Source organism: Macrobrachium nipponense, chromosome 1 (assembly GCF_015104395.2).
Source record: "Macrobrachium nipponense isolate FS-2020 chromosome 1, ASM1510439v2, whole genome shotgun sequence".
Classification (NCBI taxonomy): domain Eukaryota; kingdom Metazoa; phylum Arthropoda; class Malacostraca; order Decapoda; family Palaemonidae; genus Macrobrachium; species Macrobrachium nipponense.
The window spans coordinates 127,091,194-127,110,688 of record NC_087200.1 but is presented as its reverse complement, the minus strand read 5'-3'; the positions used below and the strand labels follow the sequence as shown (position 1 = coordinate 127,110,688).

Genomic DNA, 19,495 nt, shown 5'->3' with positions numbered 1-19,495 from the left:
CAGACAATTAAAAGACTGAAAGATACTCAAAAAACTCCCTGTATCTTCAGACAAAACCTTAAAAATACAAAAAACATTAATCAAGGAGAAAAGTTAGTGAGGATGGGATACATCCTTCTCTCCCTCACCCAATACCGTGTCAGTCACAATGAATGGCCCCAATGTACTGCAATTTTCATATGTGGTTTGCAAATCTGTCAGATAATGAGATGCGAAGACAGAATTGCTTCTCCAATATGTAGATTTAATAATGTCTTTTAAAAGCCAGATTACGTCTAAAGGCCATAGACGTAAACACTGCTCTAATTTCATGAGCTTTGACTTAAACACTTTGATATCCGAGTCCTGACATTGTCCGTGTGCCTCAGAAATCAAATTCCTTAAAAAGAAGGAGAGCGCATTTTTAGAAAGAGGACGAGAAGAATCTTTCACTGAACACCACAGGTTATCACTCTTACCACTCTTTACCTTGGTCCTTTGCACATAATGTCTAAGTGCTCTCACTGGACAGAGAAGACATTCAGGCTCATTAGGCCCCACTAACTCCGAAATGTTCTTTATAGAGAAAGAACGAGGCAAGGACGTGAGGATTTCATTCTTAGCCAAAAAAAAAAACCCCAGCATTGATGAGCAAATGGCATTGCCCTTAGCGAATCCAACTCTCTTATCAATAGCATGCAGCTCACTGATTCTTCTAGCTGATGCTAAAGCACAAAGAAAAAGGGTCTTCCTGGTCAGATCTCTAAAAGAACTAGAGGAGATCGGTTCGAATCTATCTGACATCAGCCATTGTAAGAACACATCCAGGTTCCAAAGCTACTGTTCTTGACTCCTTTTGTCTGGTCGTATCAAAGGAACGAATCAGGTCGAGAGGTCTTGATTATTAGAAATGTCTAATCCTCGATGTCTGACAGAAATCAAACAAAGCTCTATAACCCTAACCCTAACCATCTGGGTAGAAAGCTGCTTCTTCTTTTCTCACGAAGAAAAAGAAGGAAGTTAGCTAACTGAGCATAGAGGTCTTAGAAGACGAAATTCCTTCTTCTTCTGCACCAAGCTCTGAATTGGACCCCACTTAGCTTGGTACACTCGATCAGAGGATTCTCTTCTGGTCTAGCAATAGCCCTTGAAGCTCTCTTTGAAAATCCTCTCTTTTCTGAGGAGATGCTCGACAGTCTGAAGGCGACTAGTCGAAGAGCGGACAAGTTGTGATGGAACCTCAGAAAGTGGGCTGTCTGAGTAGATCCTTCCTTAACGGTAACTCTCTCGGAAAGTTCCGTCAACAAGCAGTAGTAGATCCGGGAAACCATTCCTGGCGGCCAAAAGGGGGCTATCAGAGTCATCCTGACGTTCTGATGACCTCTGAACTTTGCCAGAACTAATCTTAGCATTTTGAAAGGTGGAAAGGCATACAGATCCAGATTTGACCAGTCCAGAAGCATGGCATCCACTGTAAACGCCTCCTCGTCTGGAACTGGGGAGCAATACAGTGGTAGACGAGCTGTCTTGTTTGTGGCGAAGAGATCCAACTGAGGACATCCCCAAATCCCCCAAAGCTTCTTGCATATTTGAGGATGTAACGTCCACTCTGTGGAGAGGACTTGTCCTCTCCTGCTGAGAATGTCTGCCTTTACATTCTTCGAGCCTTGAATAAATCTTGTGCTCAAGACAACCTTGTTCTCTTTCGCCCAAATGAGTAGGTCTCTCGCCGCCTCGCACAGAGAGAACGAGTGTGTCCCCCCCTGTTTTTTGATGTAAGAGAGAGCCGTGGTGTTGTCTGCTTGAACCAGCACTACTTTCCCTCTTACCTCTGTCTTGAAGTGCATTAGAGCCAAATGAATCGCCTTCAACCTCTTTTAGATTTATGTGCCAGCTTTTCTGATGAATCTGCCAAAGACCCACTTAACTTCCTTTCTCCCCAGAGTAGCTCCCCCACCTTTTGTCCAATGCGTCTGACAAAAGCGTAAGGTTGGGGCTCAACTGGCTTAGAGACAAGCCTTCCTCTAGCCTTCCTTCTGATTTCCACCAAAGTAGGTCCTGTTTGATTCCTTCCGAGATGGGGAACACGAAGGAGTCTGGGAACTTCTTCCTTTGCCACTTCTGCTTCAAGTAAAATTGAAGTGGTCCTCATGTTTAGCCAGCCCAGACTTACAAATTGCTCTATTGAAGCCAAGGTTCCTAAAAGGCTCATCCACTGATTCGCCGAGCAAGTTTGTCTGACGAGAAATTCGTCTATTTTGTTCAGGCAAGAGTCGATCCTTTGGCGAGATGGAAAAAAGCCTGAAAAAAAAAAAAAAAAAAGAAAAAGAACTGAATTCAGTCTCACTCCTAAATAAACTATCTCCTGAGAAGGAGTGAGACATGACTTTTCTTTGTTTACTAACAAACCTAGGCTTTCCGTCATCCTTAAAGTCTTTTGTAGGTCCTCCACACACTTCTGTCTGGACCTTGCCTGAGAAGCCGAAGCGTCTAGATACATGGATATTCGTATCCTGTCTAGATTGAAGCCACGTTTGCTACTGGACGACAGAACTCTGGTGAACACTTGTGGAGCTGTCGACAGGCCGAAGCAGGAGGGCCGGGCCCTTGAACTGATAAATGCGGCCCTGGAACACGAATCTCAGGAATCTTCTCGATTCCGAATGAATCGGAATATGAAAAATAAGCGTCCCGAAGGTCTATGGAAACCATCCAATCTCCAGGATGAAGAGTGCTAATACCGATTGGGTCGTTTCCATAGAAAACTTCGTCTTCAGGACAAAGACGTTCAGGGCACTGACGTCCAACACCGGTCTCCAATCCCCCGTGGCCTTCTTTACCAGGAAAAGGCGATTGTAAAATCCTGGTTCCTGCGGAGAGTCGACTAACTCTATGGCCCTCTTTGCCAGTAAGGCGAGAACTTCTTGATGGAGGGCAGCAAATTTTTTCGGAGGTTCTCCGAGTAGGCTGACAAAATTCACAGGAAATTCTGTGAGCGGGGGGTGCTTGATGAACGGAATGGTGTATCCTTCCTTCAGGACCTGGGACCGTCCAAGGATCCGCTCCGAGATGAAACCAGGTCTGCCAGAAAAGGTGTAATCTGGCTCCTACTGCTGTGTGGAGGACTACGGGCCTACTTTTTTGATGGAAGACGGGAGTGGATTTAGAAGAGGCTCTACCTCTCCCACGAACACCGGAGGAAGATCGAAGGGAGCTCTCCTCGAAATGGTTTAGGAGCTTCCGTGGAGGGAGCACCCCGAGAGAAGCAGAAAAGAACCGGAGCTATCTTCCTGGGCTTCTTCACTGAACTGTGTATTAAAAAAAAAAGATCCTGGGTCGCTTTCTGTGTTAAAGATTGAGCGATCTCGCTCACAATCTCTTGCGGAAATAGGTGTTTCTTGTCCAAAGGAGAGAAGAGCAAGGCAGGGACTTCTGGTTCGATGAAACCCCCTTTCGACAAGGAGGGCACAAAAAGCTGTCTCTTCTTCAACACTCAGAGGCGAAAAAATGGCAGCGAGCTCCGAAGCTCCATCACAGATGCCTTTATCGATACAATCCAGTACCGAGGCAAAATCCTTCAACTGCTCCTCCGAAAGTCCAAATGACTTGACTTCCTGGCCAGCGAGCAATGGCCCAATACAGGAAGCTAACAACTTCGAAAACACGGAAAACACTCTTGCAAAGATGCTCCAGTTCATTTGTTGAAAAGAAAATCTTAGCAGTATTAAGGGCTGCTCTGCGGGAAGAGTCCACGAGACTAGAAAAGTCTCCCTGAGCGGAGGCAGTCACACCCGGGAAAAAACTTCCCAGTGTCTACCATCACGGCTCCTTGACGAAAGTCTCGAAGGGGGAAGACAAAAAACATTTTTCCCGTTCCCTCTTCTCCAAAAGCCAAGCGTTAACTTTCTTGATAGCTTTTCTTAGCCGAAATCGATAGGACGAGACGCGTGAACGAGGACGAAGAGTCAGGCTTACTGTCCTTTTTCCACTGCGAACTAGGAGAAACTGGAACGGAAGGCGCAAAAGAATCTCCAAAGTTGCAACGAAGGATCGTAAAAGAGGATTTATTTTATACCCCGACAAATGCTTGTCTTTTCTGTAAGTCCTTCTCTTTCTTCCTCCAAATCCGAAGTTTCTTCGACGAAACTGGCGAACATTCCATCGGAAGAGGAATCCTGTTCGGCGAAGTCACACCCTGACGCGTCGCCGAGGAGGGTGTGAGAAAGCAGGAGAAGACGTCTGAGCCTGTACTGAGACGTATCCGGGCGGCTGAGCTGGCGGCCGCGCTGGCGGCTGAGGTGGCGCTCGAGCGAGAGCCTGACGTGGCGCCATAGACGGAGTCAGGAAAGGAGTCCGACCAGGCGCCTGAAGTGGCGTCTGAAGAGGAGTCACATGGAGAGTCTGAGCCTGAAGAGGCAACTGCAAAGGAAGCCTGCGAAGAGGACTGCACAGTAGTCTGCGGAAGATGTAAGGCGGTCGGGAGAGCGCCATTCGGGGACGGAAAAGAGACTTGCCAAAAAGCTCCAAGATACTGCCGAACTTGGCATTCATCTGTTCAAACACCGAAGGTGAGGATCCACCGACGTAGAAGGCGCGGGAGGTGTAGAAGGATGATCCACAAACACGTCTGGAGCCGCAGGAGTTATCGCTTGAGGAGGCTCTGGAGAAGCTCCGAAAGAGTTGTGCGTGTTCGGCTTCTCCACTTCTATGAGAGAAGGGCGATAAATCGAAACCCCGACCGGAGAAAAAGCTTCAGGCCCCTCCCAAAAACTACAAGAAGGTTTCGGCAGCCGCCACCTTGCTTGGGAACGCAGCAGGCGAAACATCGCGCGACCTTTTCAGCGGTCTAGAAGTCTTATTACGCCAACCTCTATAAGAGGAAACATCTGAACTAGAGTCACTTGACGAAAAACACTTCCTCGCAACACCTTTCCAATGGTGAGCGACAGCCATCTGGGATACGGCTACAGGATTGCTTGAGGGGGCGGGGCTGCTCTTGGGGAGCAGGTCCCGCTCGCCCTCCCTTCGGTTTTCGGCATGACTCCTCCCAGGATCTGGGGAGTTTGACAGGGGCCTAGACCTAGGAGAACGAACGGGCCGAACAACCCACCTCCTCCACTACACTTCACTAAGTAATTTATCACACTTAAATACCACTTCTTGCACTGTCTCACCCATTTTTCTGCATAGTGGTGAGGAAAGAGACAAATTTCGAGTCCATATCGGCTCGTAATACTGACACGGGATCGGGATCGGGAGGGAGATACAGATTCGAGGGCAGGAGCAACCACTACGGGTTAATAGGAACAGGATTAATAGAATTCAGAGGAATATCCTGGCTACTCACTAACTTAGAAGAAGATCTCTGTGAAGCCTTTCTGATTCTATCTTTTTCTAACTTTCTCATATACTTTCCCAGTGCCTTCCACTTATGAGATGTTAGAGACTTACATTCTTCACACGTATTCTCAAAAGAACATTCACGTCCCCTACAACTAACACAAGTAGAATGAGGATCAAGTGAAGCTTTAAGAAGTCTAGTCTTACACCCACTACTACACACCCTATACTGAACAGAGCCGGTGTCAGACATCTGGAAGAATTCAAAATAATTCCTAAAAAAGGACAACAATATCAAAACCAAAATAACTATAGCGCTAGCAAAAAGATCAGTAAACTCAAGGTACATCACCAAAAGGAGAAAACCAAGATGATCAAATCCAAATTCCAACCAGCAGAGGAACCGTGTTACCGGTTCCGACGGCAGGAAACTTCTGATTTATTGTTGGAATGGTTCCCGGTACCCGGTTAGAGGGCGGGAACGGGAGTAGAGGGATCACCTGTCAAACCATTAGCGCTACCGCGAATTTCAAATTCTGCCGTGACTCAGGGACGACAGCTATATGTAACCACCGGGTAAGTTATAAGTGAAACGTCGTGTTTCCTCATAAATAGCGGACGAGACACAATTCCTTGTTCGTCTGTAGGGTTTACGGAAGGAAGTAGATATTTCCTATCCGCCATCATACCCAAACGTCGATGAGATTCTTATAAGAAAAACTCCCAAAGCGCTTGCCTCTTCATAACGAGGGAAGAGCATGAATGAAGGAGTGTGTCCGCATTGAGAGGAACTGCTAAACCCAGGAGTCTTCTGAATAATGAAAAAATGGCTTCTCTTAGTATCAGAATCCTTCTGACAAACGCGACGGCCGCCTGTGCAACATCTTGCACCTTTGCCAGGGGAAAGTTGCTCAAGTTAAAAACTCAAAGAGGAGCCTCGCGACTGACCTCTCTCTCTTAAGAAGATTTGGAATATTCTGGCGCCTGGCTCCTTGCGCCTAGCGCCTGGATAGTTCCGCGCGCCTGGAATGTTCCGCACGCTAGAAAGGAGACTCGCTCCTGGAACGTTCGCTTGTGTGGAAGGTCCCGTGCGCCCTGATAGTTCCGAGCGCCTACTAGACCCCTTTTAGAAAGAGCCTCTTGCCCAAGGAAAACGTTCAATGGAAGGATCGTTCTGATTGCCACTGTACTATAGGCTCCTTGCTCTAGCCGTCTGTTTTTCTGTTGCAATTTGCGCCAGGCTGGCGCTTCGTCTCTTTGAAGGCGCCTTGCGCCAAGAAAAATTTTCTAGAACGCGGCTCGCGTTTGGTTGTAGGTACGCGGCTCGCGCTAGTCTGTTTTCTGGAACGCGGCTCGCTGCTGGCTGTTGGAACGTGGCTCACGCTAGCTTGCTGGAACGCGGCTTCCTAAGTTCCTGGCTGGCTCTTGCTCAGTGTTCTCTTCGTTTTTTCAGAGAACGCGCTAGATCATCAAAACATATACATTCTTCGTCTTTCGGATGTAAGATGAAGAGAGACACTTTTTTAAGGATGCCTTTTCAATGGCTATCCTTGGCAGTCTGGGACGCTCTACAGAACCTGCCGAGGGGACGCCTGACCGATGGGGATTCTCTGAAACCCCCTTACGGCTTTCGACATTCCTTCTCCCCTGGGCTTGGGAGCTTGAAAGAGGTCTAGGCCTGGGAGCGAGACAGAGCCGATCAGACGCACCCTCCACTGCAATGGGGAACACTAGTAATCACTTCTTTACCTTTCAATAGCTCGCATTTTGAGCCACCCAGAATCCTTGTCTTCAAATTGCAATTATGAATTTGAAGTTTCTGCGAAAGTAAGAGGTGATGAGGATGCAACACTACTAGTACTGTTAATACTCTAATTGCTCGTTAGTACGAGTTTCTAAAAAACTTTTAAAAGAAACGTATCTAGTTACATGCTTTACTGACTCCCTAAAAGTAGGAAGTTCCGTATATTTCCTCAATCAATTCTAACAACTTCATTACACGTATTAATGAATAAATATTAATATTTCCCTTTCTTGCAACTATGTGAGTGTCTACCGAAAATTTCGGTAGTAATTACACGTCATATATTCTTCGAAATTTTCGAAGCCAAATTCATTAAAAAGTTAATAAAAGCGTATGCCGAACCAAAGACCCACCAGTACTTCCCTGTAAAAGACAGCCGAGAAGATCGATGGCGATGAAAAACGAAAATCAAGTCAGGAGGTAGCAACAACCATATGTTGACACTACCGCGACAGAGAAAATCTGGTTCTAGAACGGGAACGGTTCCTATTCCTGCCACCCAGCGGCAGGGGGGTAGATCACCTGACCTACCTGCAGCGTGTGCCGCGAAATTCGAATTTCTGTCGGACGTCAGAGACATAAGCTAAGTATATATCTGCCGGGGAAGTTGCATGTACAAAAATTATCTATACTTATATTTGTCTCTAAGCAAGTACGTACTCGCTTTTTACAGCATGTGTCAATGCTTACAAAATTTACTTTATTAGCATGTATAACAGGCATTTATGCAAAGAAAATGGAAATGGAGAAAAATTGACAAACTTGTCAAGTTTTTTGTATACCACACTGTAATGTGTATGAGAGAGAGAGAGAGAGAGAGAGAGAGAGAGAGAGAGAGAGAGAGAGAGAGAGAGAGAGAGAGAGAGAGAGAGAGAGAGTAATATTATTAGGCCACTTTGCTGACTGGAAGGCTAAATTTATCAGTCTTCCAAGACATACTTGCCATTATACTTTGACTACCCTCCCTTGTTATGTTCATTTACTGAAAACAGTTCCATTAACATAAAAAAAAAAACTCAAAATCAAGATATGCTAGTAAAAATCAACATATCATTATGCTAATAAATAAAGACAGCAATGATATTGGAATTCTTTGTAAAAAAATATGTACAGATTTTATTTTTAGAAACTACATTAGAAATACCTTTGAAGACTTTTGCCAATATTTAGAAATAGTTTGTTAAGTGAACTTTTGGTTATATTAAATCTTCCTTTAAATTACTAGTTTACAGTTAATATTCATGTATATGTTATCTCTAAATTTATAAGTTCACTGCAGTTTACATTTACTGCCAATTCTGTTAATTGTATCAATAAATATACAGAAACATCATGCTCAATCTGATTATGAATAAGGTATGTTCCAGCCTACATACAACTGGGTTACCAAAAACAGTAAGAGAGCATTAGAATCCAATTTACTGGTATGTAATGAAAACCCGGATTGCCTTGTAATTTCATGTTGGCTACTTTTGACTTCATACATTTTATACACTGCCATGTAATAACTATCATATTTACTATTGGCCTGTGGCTTTACATAATGAACATTTCAAACCACATAGAAATATACTACACTGTTAACCATTAAGAGATTACTCTTGGTACAACAAACTTTGAAGATAGATACACTAAAGTTTTACACTATGTAGAAACAATATTATCTAATTAAAAAATTAAACTTACAGACATATTACAATGAATTTGTAACATGTAAAATAATTTGAATTTTTCCTAGGTGTACAAACCAGAGCCATTTGTATTGGAACAATCCTCAGCTCAAGCTAGAATTGAGCATTGATACTTGGTAATGTGGTAGTTTACTGGTGGTTAAATGTGGTGAGTGAGGTAATGTCTCCACTCACCAGTTGTAACCAATAACATTTTCCTTCAGTATGAGGGTCAAAGAGGGATGATTGAGGAGGATATATGACAAAAGACCCAGGTTTGTATACCTAGGCTTTTTACAAATTATCTTAAATGTTTATGTTCTACAAAAATACAAAAATCACCTTTTATGTACGAGACTCGCCCTTTAGGCGGAAGGCTGTCTTTTGACTGATGAGTAAGTTACTATGTCTTAACCTGGAAATGTCACATTCCCAGTCACCACTGTGAGCAAGGAAGCAATGATTCCCATAATCTTATATTCAGTCTGGCACTGATATGACAAAATGATAGGACCTTTAGCTCAAAGTAAATAAATTTGTCCGAGTTCTCAATTGAAAAGGAATTCCTTGGAGAACCAAGTGTGATCACACATCTGGACAATACAATTGATGGGTTCAGACTATAGCTTTACTGCCATTCTCCCTTTATTAAAAGGGAGTGGAGAATAACATCTTATGTGCTGAAGATCTAAGACTAGATGCTTGATTAAGTAGCCACCTACACATCTGAGCCCAGTCCAGCATGTAAAGCACATGAGCTGCTGCACTGCAGAGGGAGGGAGGGAGGGAGGTAGGGAGGGAGGAAGGAAGAAAGGAGAGAAGCCAGTTACTCAACCATTCAACCCCAGCCTTACATCCTCTCAGTGCATTAGGCAAGATACTTTTCTGTCTAATATGAAGCTTGGGCTATTAAACCAGCCACCATGTGTCCCAAGTAGAAGGGGTCTGGTGGCCTGTGGGTGGATTAATGTCCACTGCTGACATAATGTCCACTCTGTCAAACACATCTGGGAATTCTTCACTGTTCTATTTTACCTTCACAGGGGGAAATAGCTCTCATCATCCAACCCCGATCAAAACCAAGAGCCAAAAACATATCAAAGTTGTCCATAAAAATAGGGCAAAAACAACTCCAATAGCAGCAGAGTAACTACGTGTACCTTATTAACTAGTTCCTACAAACTAATGAACTTATGGTGAGGCATATCCATATAAGACAATAGCTACCATTATTATATGAACAAAACAGCACAGATATGGAAGTGTCATAAACAGAAACTGAAAAACAAGAGCTTGAGAAGTAATAAGGAGGTGGATCTTCAAACAAAAGAGACCAAGTAGCTAATGAGAGTAAAGTGACAAAACGGGTTGGCCACACTTCTAGTTTTAAACCACTGTGATAGCGTAAATTTCAGGACTTTTCACAAAATCTGACAGGCAAAAAAGACATGCAATGGTTTGTCCTCGGGAGCTACCACTGTAGTATTGTAATCCACACTTGGGGAAAATCAGGTACTACTACAGAAATAAAATATGTACGTATACTCACCTTCACAAGCTGTCTGCTCCAAAGACATCCTTTCTACTTGTGCAGATAATCCCTGCAACATAGAATAAAAACATTTATCATTAGATATGCAGATATAGAAGTAGAACAATTAAACCAGTTACCCTACCTAAAGAAATATTATCGACCTATGATCATATGCCTCCTGAACCCCAACTATAAACAGCAATATATCACGCTCAACTATCCTAGTCTGAAATACCACCCTAGCTTTCTTTGACTAATTAGCCTAGATATCATTAGTTTCCATTGGATATGTCATACAAGATATGAGGGAGGGGAGAAGACTGTTTTCTATTACATTTTATAACTGCTTTGCTAATAATGTTATCAATACAGAAGTGTTTCCTTATATACTGTATACTGAAGTTACCCTATGCTGAGTACACCTGAAGTTTTGAATAGTACTTTTTGAGCTACATTAGCTTAAATCCTAGACTTTCTAATTTTTGAAACTATCTGGATAGGCTTCAACATTGAGTGAATAGCTAGTAATGTAAGGGAGTAATATTTTACTTAAAACCATTATTGCATTTTGGACATACAACAAATATTTTCAAATGAATCATCATGAATACCTATGTCATAAATTTATGCAATACATAACCTTCTTCTGGTTTTTAACTAATTATTTAAATATCTAGCACACACTTCTTCTTCCTGAAAATTCGCCAAGTTTCCCCGGTCACAAGCTTAAACACCATCACCTTTTAAGATTGTTGTAAAGAAAGTTTACCGTCTATGGGTACAAATGTTGTGTGGATTTAGCACAGGAAATGGGAAGTTTGTTGACAAAAGTGACTCCGCAAACATCGCGATGGCGCCAAACTTCTATATATTACATGTTTTAAGTAAAAATTTTGAGTCTCATGGAGGTATATAAGTTAGCACTGTGCATGGCTAGACTTTCATTAACCTTTGTTTAATCAGATATTATGTCCTTAATTTTGACTTGGGAGAAAACACTTACTTCGAGAGGAAAGAAGAAGTCTCGAGATGTTGCTTCCATGGGATTAGGCTCGTGACTGATCCTGGGTTACAGATAGTGGTAAAGTTATTTTTTGGGAAGGTGGTCGCCGGGAGGCCATTCAATATTTTACCCTAGGTAAGTGCCTAACTACTTAGTACCTAGTAGTGAGTACTACCTAGTATATATTAGATACTTGAGTTGTGTAAACCTGCAGACCTCTAGTAACATGACCCCATTGCTCAGTAACCACCACTTGACGAGCAATTTGGACGAGTTTAACTAATATTATAAATACACAGCCTTGCTAGTAGTAAAAAAATATAAGCAAAAACATAGTATAGTACCTAAACAGAAACAGGCATAGGTAGGTCTAAGCTAAAGTTGTTAGTGGGAAACACTGCAGTGGATCCATTGTCATCGCGTGGATCAGCCTAATTCACTCGATATTTATTTGGTGAAATACAATTACATCTTTAAGCATACCATTCAAAAGATTGAAGTTTCGTCAACATAATGTGATATATGAAAGTGCCATACAAACTAAAATAAGCAATGTGAGGTCTTCGTAAAATATGTTTTCAAGGCAGTTTTGAAATCTAATATGGTGGCAACCGCGTGATGTGCCGTTCGTAAGCGCCGCGGAGCCATCCTCTTTCCCAGCACTCATTTGAACAATGTTAGCGTATATAATTAATGTTTATTGATCTTACTCAAGATTGCAGTTGTAATAATCAGCACAATAGAACAACATTTTGTTGCCTATATTAGTGAAAGTATGAAACTTCTTATTCCCAGGGTCATGGTTTGAACTGAAATTCATTATTACCTTGTAATCACTGGTTTTATCCTTAATGCCATCACAAATGAAACTCAAATGCTTATTTGATTGTAATTATACATGTTGGACATAATTCACTCCAAACTGCACTTTAACTACGTTGCGGTTCCTGGTTCCTAAGCGCTCACTCCACAAACACAGTTGCGGGCAGCACACGAGTACACGATTTATGAGGTGCAAAGCTTTATTCCCAAAATTGTTTACTTTACTCATTATTTAGTTTAACTTTACTTTGTTACTTCAAAATGTATATTTAATTCATGTCTATTATCCCTTTTTTGCAACCAAGTTAACCCCAAAAAATTACCGATATTTCTAAAGTAGATACGAGCAGACGGCAAAATGACTCCTCGCTGCCAATCTAGTGGAGCTTCACACATATGCCGATACATTTACAAACTGTTTCCATGAATTCTAGTTGTCATAGTAATGCAGTAATGATAAAATTGATCTAATATGTATATATACTACAAATACATATGCTAATTTCACTTACTTTCCTGGTATTGTGCAAGTCTTATACCCAGTTTGGAGGGTAAACACATACCAAATGGCAACACTGATAAACAATAGAAGAGCGCGAACAACGCCATAGTACCATTCACAGCAAAACTGTTGATATCTGAGTCAGGAACCTAGTTACTTTTTCAACAACAAATATTTTCAAATTAATAATCATGAATATGTAAAAAATTTATGCAATTCATGACCTTATACTGCCATTTAACTATTTATTTAAATAACTGGTAATTAAAGCAATTTTATCATTATTGCATTACTATGACAACTAAAATTCATGGAAACAGTTTATAATAAATGAATCGGCGTATGTGTGAAGACTCCACTAACGTGGCAACGATGATTTTGCCATTCTTAGCATGCAAGCATTAAAGGTTACATTTATTTCTGGCATACAGTTATTAAAGAAATTCAAAATAATAATATAGACTTAAATCAATGAAAAGTGCTAGCAAAAACAAAAAAGCAAAAAAAAAAAAAATATATAATTCACTTATCCATAGTCGTTCCTCTATGGGTTTCGGCAGCCAGATGTACGAAAAGGTTAGAAACATTGGATTGTATCTACTTTAGAAATATCTAATTTTTCGGGGTAATTTGGTTGCAAAAAAAGGGATAATATACATGAATTAAATTAAAATTCTTAAATAACAAAGTAAAGTTGAACTAAATAACGAGTAAAGTAAACAATTTAGGGAATAAAACTTTGCAGTGTCGTCGTATGCTGTTCGTAACTGTGTTTGTGGCGCGCGCACTTAGGAACCAGGAACAGCAACTGGTTTAAAGTGCAATGTGGAGTGAATTGAGACCAAAATGTGTATAATAACAATCAAATAAGCACTGTGGAGTTTCAGTTGTGATGGCAGTAAGGATAAAACCACCGATTACAAGGTAAAAATGAATTCAGTTCAAACCATGACCCTGGGAATAAAAGTTTCATACTTTCAGTAATATAGGCAACAAAATGTTTTATTGTGCTGATTACAACTGCAATCTTGAGTAAGATCAATAAACGTTACATATATACGCTAGCATTGTTCAAATGAGCGCTGGGAAGGCTGGGAAAGATGGTTGTCGTCACTGATCAGAACCTGTACATCCACACGGTAGCCGCCATATTGGATTTCAAAACTCCCTGGAAAACATTTTACGAAGAGCGTCACATGCTTATTTTAGTTCGTATCGGGCTTCCATATAGGTATACCTATGTATCACATTATGTTGACGAAACTTCAATCTTTTGAATGGTATGCTTGGAGTTGTAATTGTATTCTTGTTTCACCATTTAAATATCGAGCGAATAAGACCTGTCCACCGTGATAAGGGTTGGTAGTTGCTGGTGTTTCCCCCTAATGTACTTTTTCGGAGGGTGGCATGCATTGATCGTTGTTGGCCTGATGCAGGTCATGCGGTGTTTTGCCCTATACTGGAATTCTGGACAACTCTTATTCTATGCATTTTATTATTTGGGGTAATGGTTTTGGAAGTGTAGGATCTGTCTGTGGATCTGTAAACTAGCTAGGGTAGAACACCACGGCAGGCCAACCCTCATCACGGTGGACGGGTCTTATTCACTCCAATATGGCGGCTACGTTTTGCATGGAAGGTTCTCATCAGTGACGGCCACCATCTTTCCCCAGCCTTCCCAGCACTCATTTGAACAATGTTAGCGTATATATGTAACGTTTATTGATCTTACTCAAGATTGCAGTTGTAATCAGCACAATAAAACAACATTTTGTTGCCTATATTAGTGAAAGTATGAAACTTGTTATTCCCGGGGTTATGGTTGGAACTGAATTCATTCTTACCTTGTAATCGGTGGTTTTTATCCTTACTGCCATCACAACTGAAACTCCACAGTGCTTATTTGATTGTAATTATACACATTTTGGTCTTAATTCACTCCACAGTGCACTTGAACCACGCTGTGGTTCCTAAGCACTCACTCCGCAAACACAGTTACGAGCAGCAGACAACAACACTGATTATGAGATGCAAAGCTTTCTTCCCTTAATTGTTTACTTTACCCAACATTTAGTTTAACTTTACTTCAAAATGTTTATTTAATTCATGTCTATTATCCCTTTTTTGCAACCAAATTAACCCCCAAAAATTACAAATGTTTCGGATGTATACTTACGAGCAGATGACGTGAGGAAAAATGACTCATCGTTGCCAATCTAGTGGAGCCTCACACATATGCCGATGCATTTACAAACTGTTTCGATGAATTCTAGTTGTCATAGTAATGCAGTAATGATAAAATTGCTGTAATATGTACGTAGGGTAAAATATCACAGCAGGCCAAGCAGGCCACCTACAATCAACGCTAGCCACCCTCCGAAAAAGTACATTATAACGCGTCCTGACACCGGAGATGGGCATCAGTCGCGACTTCTTGTTGGTGAAAAACGGAGCTAAAGACCTCTACTCTCCTTTCGAAGTAAGTATTTTCTCCAAAGTTAGAAATTAAGGCCAAATTTTAAGATTTAAACAGAGGGTAGTGAAAAGGGTGGAAATCTCACCAAAACGCTTTAGAAGTTTTTACTTACAACTAAAAATGTTTCGAAGATTGACGCTATCTTGATGTTTACGGAGTCGCTTGTGTCAACAAACTTCCCATTTCATGTGCTAAATCTGCACACATTGTACCCATAGACGCTGGGGCACTTTCATCACAACAATCGTAAACCCACCTCTTACCAGCACTTATTCGTACTTATTCAAGGGGACTACGGCATTCTTTGCGGCGTTTTGCGCTCTTCAATTGTTTATCAGTGTTGTCAATTGGTATGTGTTTACCCTCCAAACTAGGTATAAGACTTACACAAAACCGGGGAAATAAGTGAAATTAGCGTATCTATTTGTAGTATATATACATATTAGAGCAATTTTATCATTACTGCATTACTATGACAACTAGAATTCATCGAAACAGTTTGTAAATGCATCGGCGTATGTGTGACGCCTCCACTAGATTGGCAACGATGAGCCATTTTTCCTCACGTCGTCTGCTCGTAAGTATACATCCGAAACATTTGTAATTTTTGGGGGTTAATTTGGTTGCAAAAAAGGGATAATGGACATGAATTAAATAAACATTTTGAAGTAGAGTTAAACTAAATATTGAGTAAAGTAAACAATTAAGGGAATAAAGCTTTGCATCTCATATCAGTGTTTGTCGTCTGCTGCTCGTAACTTTGTTTACGGAGTGAGTGCTTGAGGAAACACGAACAGCAATGTGGTTCAAGTGCACTGTGGAGTGAATTAAGACCAAAATGTGTATAATTACAATCAAATAAGCACTGTGGAGTTTCAGTTGTGATGGCAGTAAGGATAAAACCACTGATTACAAGGTAAGAATGAATTCAGTTCCAACCATAACCCCGGGAATAACAAGTTTCATACTTTCACTAATATAGGCAACAAAATGTTGTTTTATTGTGCTGATTACAACTGCAATCTTGAGTAAGATCAATAAACGTTACATACATACGCTAACATTGTTCAATGAGTGCTGGGAAGGCTGGGGTAAAGAAAGATGTGGCCGTCACTGATGAGAACCGTCCATGCAAAACGTAGCCGCCATATTGGATTTCAAAACTGCCTTGAAAACATATTTTACGAAGAGCTCACATGCTTATTTTAGTTCGTATGGGGCTTTCATATATCACAATATGTTGACGAAACTTCTGTCTTTTAAATGGTATGCTTAGAGTTGCAATTGTATTCATGTTTCACCAATTAAATATCGAGTGAATAAGATCCGTCCACCGTGATGAGGGTTGGCCTGTCGTGATATTCTACCCTATATATAATACAAATAGATACGCTAATTTCACTTATTTCCCCGGTTTTGTGTAAGTCTTATACCTAGTTTGGAGGGTAAACACATACCAATTGAACAACATTGTAAACAATTGAAGAGCGCAAAACGCCGCAAAGAATGCCGTAGTCCCCTTGAATAAGTGCTGGTAAGAGGTTGGTTTACGATTGTTGTGATGAAAGTGCCCCAGCGTCTATGGGTACAAGTGGTATGCAGATCCGTAAACATCAAGATGGCGTCAATCTTCAAAACATTTTTAGTTGTAAGTAAAAATTTCTAAAGCGTTTTTGGGGTGAGATTTCCACTGCCGTAGCCACCCTTTTCACTACCCTCTGTTTAAATCTTAAAATTTGGCCTTAATTTCTAACTTTGGAGAAAATACTTACTTCGAAAGGAGAGTAGAGGTCTTTAGCTCCGTTTCTCACCAACAACAAGTCGCAACTGATGCCCATCTCCGGTGTCAGGACGCGTTATAATGTACTTTTTTGGAGGGTGGCAAGCGTTGATTGTAGGTGGCCTGTTTGGCCTGCTGTGATGTTTTACCCTACTACCCAGTACCCTAATTCACCAGAAAAAAAAATAATTATCAAAATTATTAGTGGCGGAGCTATTGTATAGAATCACCAAAATAAAAAAAAAATAAAATGGTGAGCAGTGAAAACAAAACGTTATTGGCGTTTAATTACCTGTCAGGCTGGATTCAAGAAGGAATTTTGCCCGGTACCCCAAGCCTACAAATGCCTACGCCAGGGGAGTTCTCGGTCCTGCACTCTGATGAAAAGTTCCGTTAGTTTACGGGATTAAGTCACTATAATATCAACTGTGCCTGGCAGATACAAGCATCCATTCAGTCGATGACACAACACCGGGGGGGGAAGTAGTAGTAGAAATTATGGCGAATACTACCACCTATACTACAGCCAACCCAAAACAACACTGGTGTAAAGAGAAGAGGTATGAAACTCAGGATGTTGAGTTGAACTACCTAACAGGTCGGCGTTTGCTAAAGTTGTGATGTCCTAATTTTTTGTGGTTTCTCATTTAAAATCGGAGTAGTGGCTCTACTCTATTCAATACTACTACTATATACGGCTCTGCTATATACCAACTGCTAATGCAACTTAATTTTAAAAGCATAATATACTTTTTTTGTAATTCAATAACCAACTGCTAATACATCTTATTTTCAAAGTATGGTAGTTGTAACTGCATTACCAACTGCTAATTCTTTTTTTGTTTTAAATTAAACATACTTTTTTCGTAATTTTCAACTGCTAATACATTTTGTCTTTTGAGCATAATATGCATTTTTTGTAGTTATATTACCAGCTGCTAATACATTTTTAAAAAGCAGTTACATTAATTTACTAGCTGCTTATACGTACCTACATATTTAAAAAAATATAATATACCTTTCTGCAGTTAGGTATATTATCAATTGCTAATACACCTTTTTCTGTAAAACAAAATATGCTTTTCCGTAATCTACAGTTAATCCACTTACATTTGTATAAAAAAAAATGGTTGTTCAGACCTGAATCCACGCTGCAGCACAGATATCTGCCAACAAATAATAACCGATAATTATACAAGGGAAGCGAAAATCGAACATTCAAGTAAACAAACGGGTCTGTGAACTTTGACATACCTAAAGTAAATGTGAACAGTCGCAATCTAAAATACCAACTTTCGTGAGAATTTTATTAGAGAAGAGAGAATTCCCCCTGATTGAAATGGGAAATATGAAGCAAACAACATGAAAAAAATGTTGGCGGCATCGTTTATAGGAAGACATAGAAAAAAGAGGGGGATGAAGTAACAATGGGTAAAACTAATAAACAGACCAAAAGCTGCAAGAACAGAAGTGGGTTGAAGTGAGGCGACACGCGAACGTAAAATTCGGCATATTGGCTGCCGTCTTACCCAGGGCAAACTTTAGTGTTAGCGTAAAAGAGGCAGACACCAACAGACAGTAAGTAATACAACATCATACGTGCACAAAATGATGGGAGAAGGTCTCCAAACAGCAATACCTATATAACATTCAATATACAGTATAGGTACACAAGTCACCATAGTCTGTGTTATTCAGATTGCAAAGTATATACTTTCCTATTCTGCTTATTGCAATGTGGCGGGATCACAAGCAAGCAAATCTCCCCACAATTATTTAGTAGTACCGACTATCAATGTTCCCCCAGCCACACTTTCCCCTTTATGATACTAGTACTACCTATGTACCAATTACTGGTTCCCCGACAGACACAAACAAAACTCTCACATTCATGTACTACTCACCAGATATGACTTGTCTTCAAGGCAAGAAGCTGTGTTGTCTGCTGGATAAGGTCGCCGAGAAACTCGAGACACAACCACCGCCGAGAATCACGACATAATACAACCAACCGAGTACTACAACAATACAATAACTCAACAAATTACTGTGCAGACAAACATCAAAACAACAACTTAAAAGTCCACATACAACCACTCACAAACAACACCAAGAAATCACAAGCTCAACAACCTTCCAACTATACAAACACCAGCACAACAACCTTCCAACAAACAAAACCAATAACAACTCTAGAAAAACACAATAAAGCTGACCATCAATACTATCTTCCAAAAGACCGCTGTCGACTACGACAGACCGACTCTTACCGACTGTTCTCAATACTTCTCATAGACTGCCTCGGCGACCGCTCCAACAGGCAACCCAGACGCTTACGCCCGCCATCAAACCACTCCTTATTATCCATCCACCAACTACGATCTTTCTCTCTCTCTCGCACTCTTCAGAAAAACACATACACACTTGCATACTATCATACAGAAACACCAAACACGAAACACGGCATATCGAACATACAAAAAAATTTAAACTCTCAACCCAGCCCTCAAAGATGTTGTTAAATGTAACTACCATTATCACTCCTCCATAGCAATATCTGACATAACTGACACGCTTGAGATCTA

At 40.9% G+C, this 19,495-nt stretch overlaps 1 protein-coding gene across 4 annotated transcripts in view; it reads right to left on the bottom strand.

The window, feature by feature from the left end:
* Positions 1–19,150, bottom strand: part of LOC135219612 (nuclear envelope phosphatase-regulatory subunit 1-like) — a 43,900-nt gene extending 24,750 nt beyond the window's left edge. Inside the window, exons 1-3 of one of the 4 annotated variants that reach the window (XM_064256521.1) lie at positions 18,815–19,116; positions 18,021–18,076; positions 10,343–10,394 (exon numbers count right to left, since the gene is read on the bottom strand). In XM_064256521.1, coding sequence (XP_064112591.1) covers positions 10,343–10,370 — 28 coding nt within the window. In that variant the 5' untranslated portion in view covers positions 10,371–10,394; positions 18,021–18,076; positions 18,815–19,116. The other 3 variants (XM_064256518.1, XM_064256520.1, XM_064256519.1) reach the window with 3 other exon arrangements.
* Between the last annotated feature and the right edge of the window lie 345 nt (positions 19,151–19,495).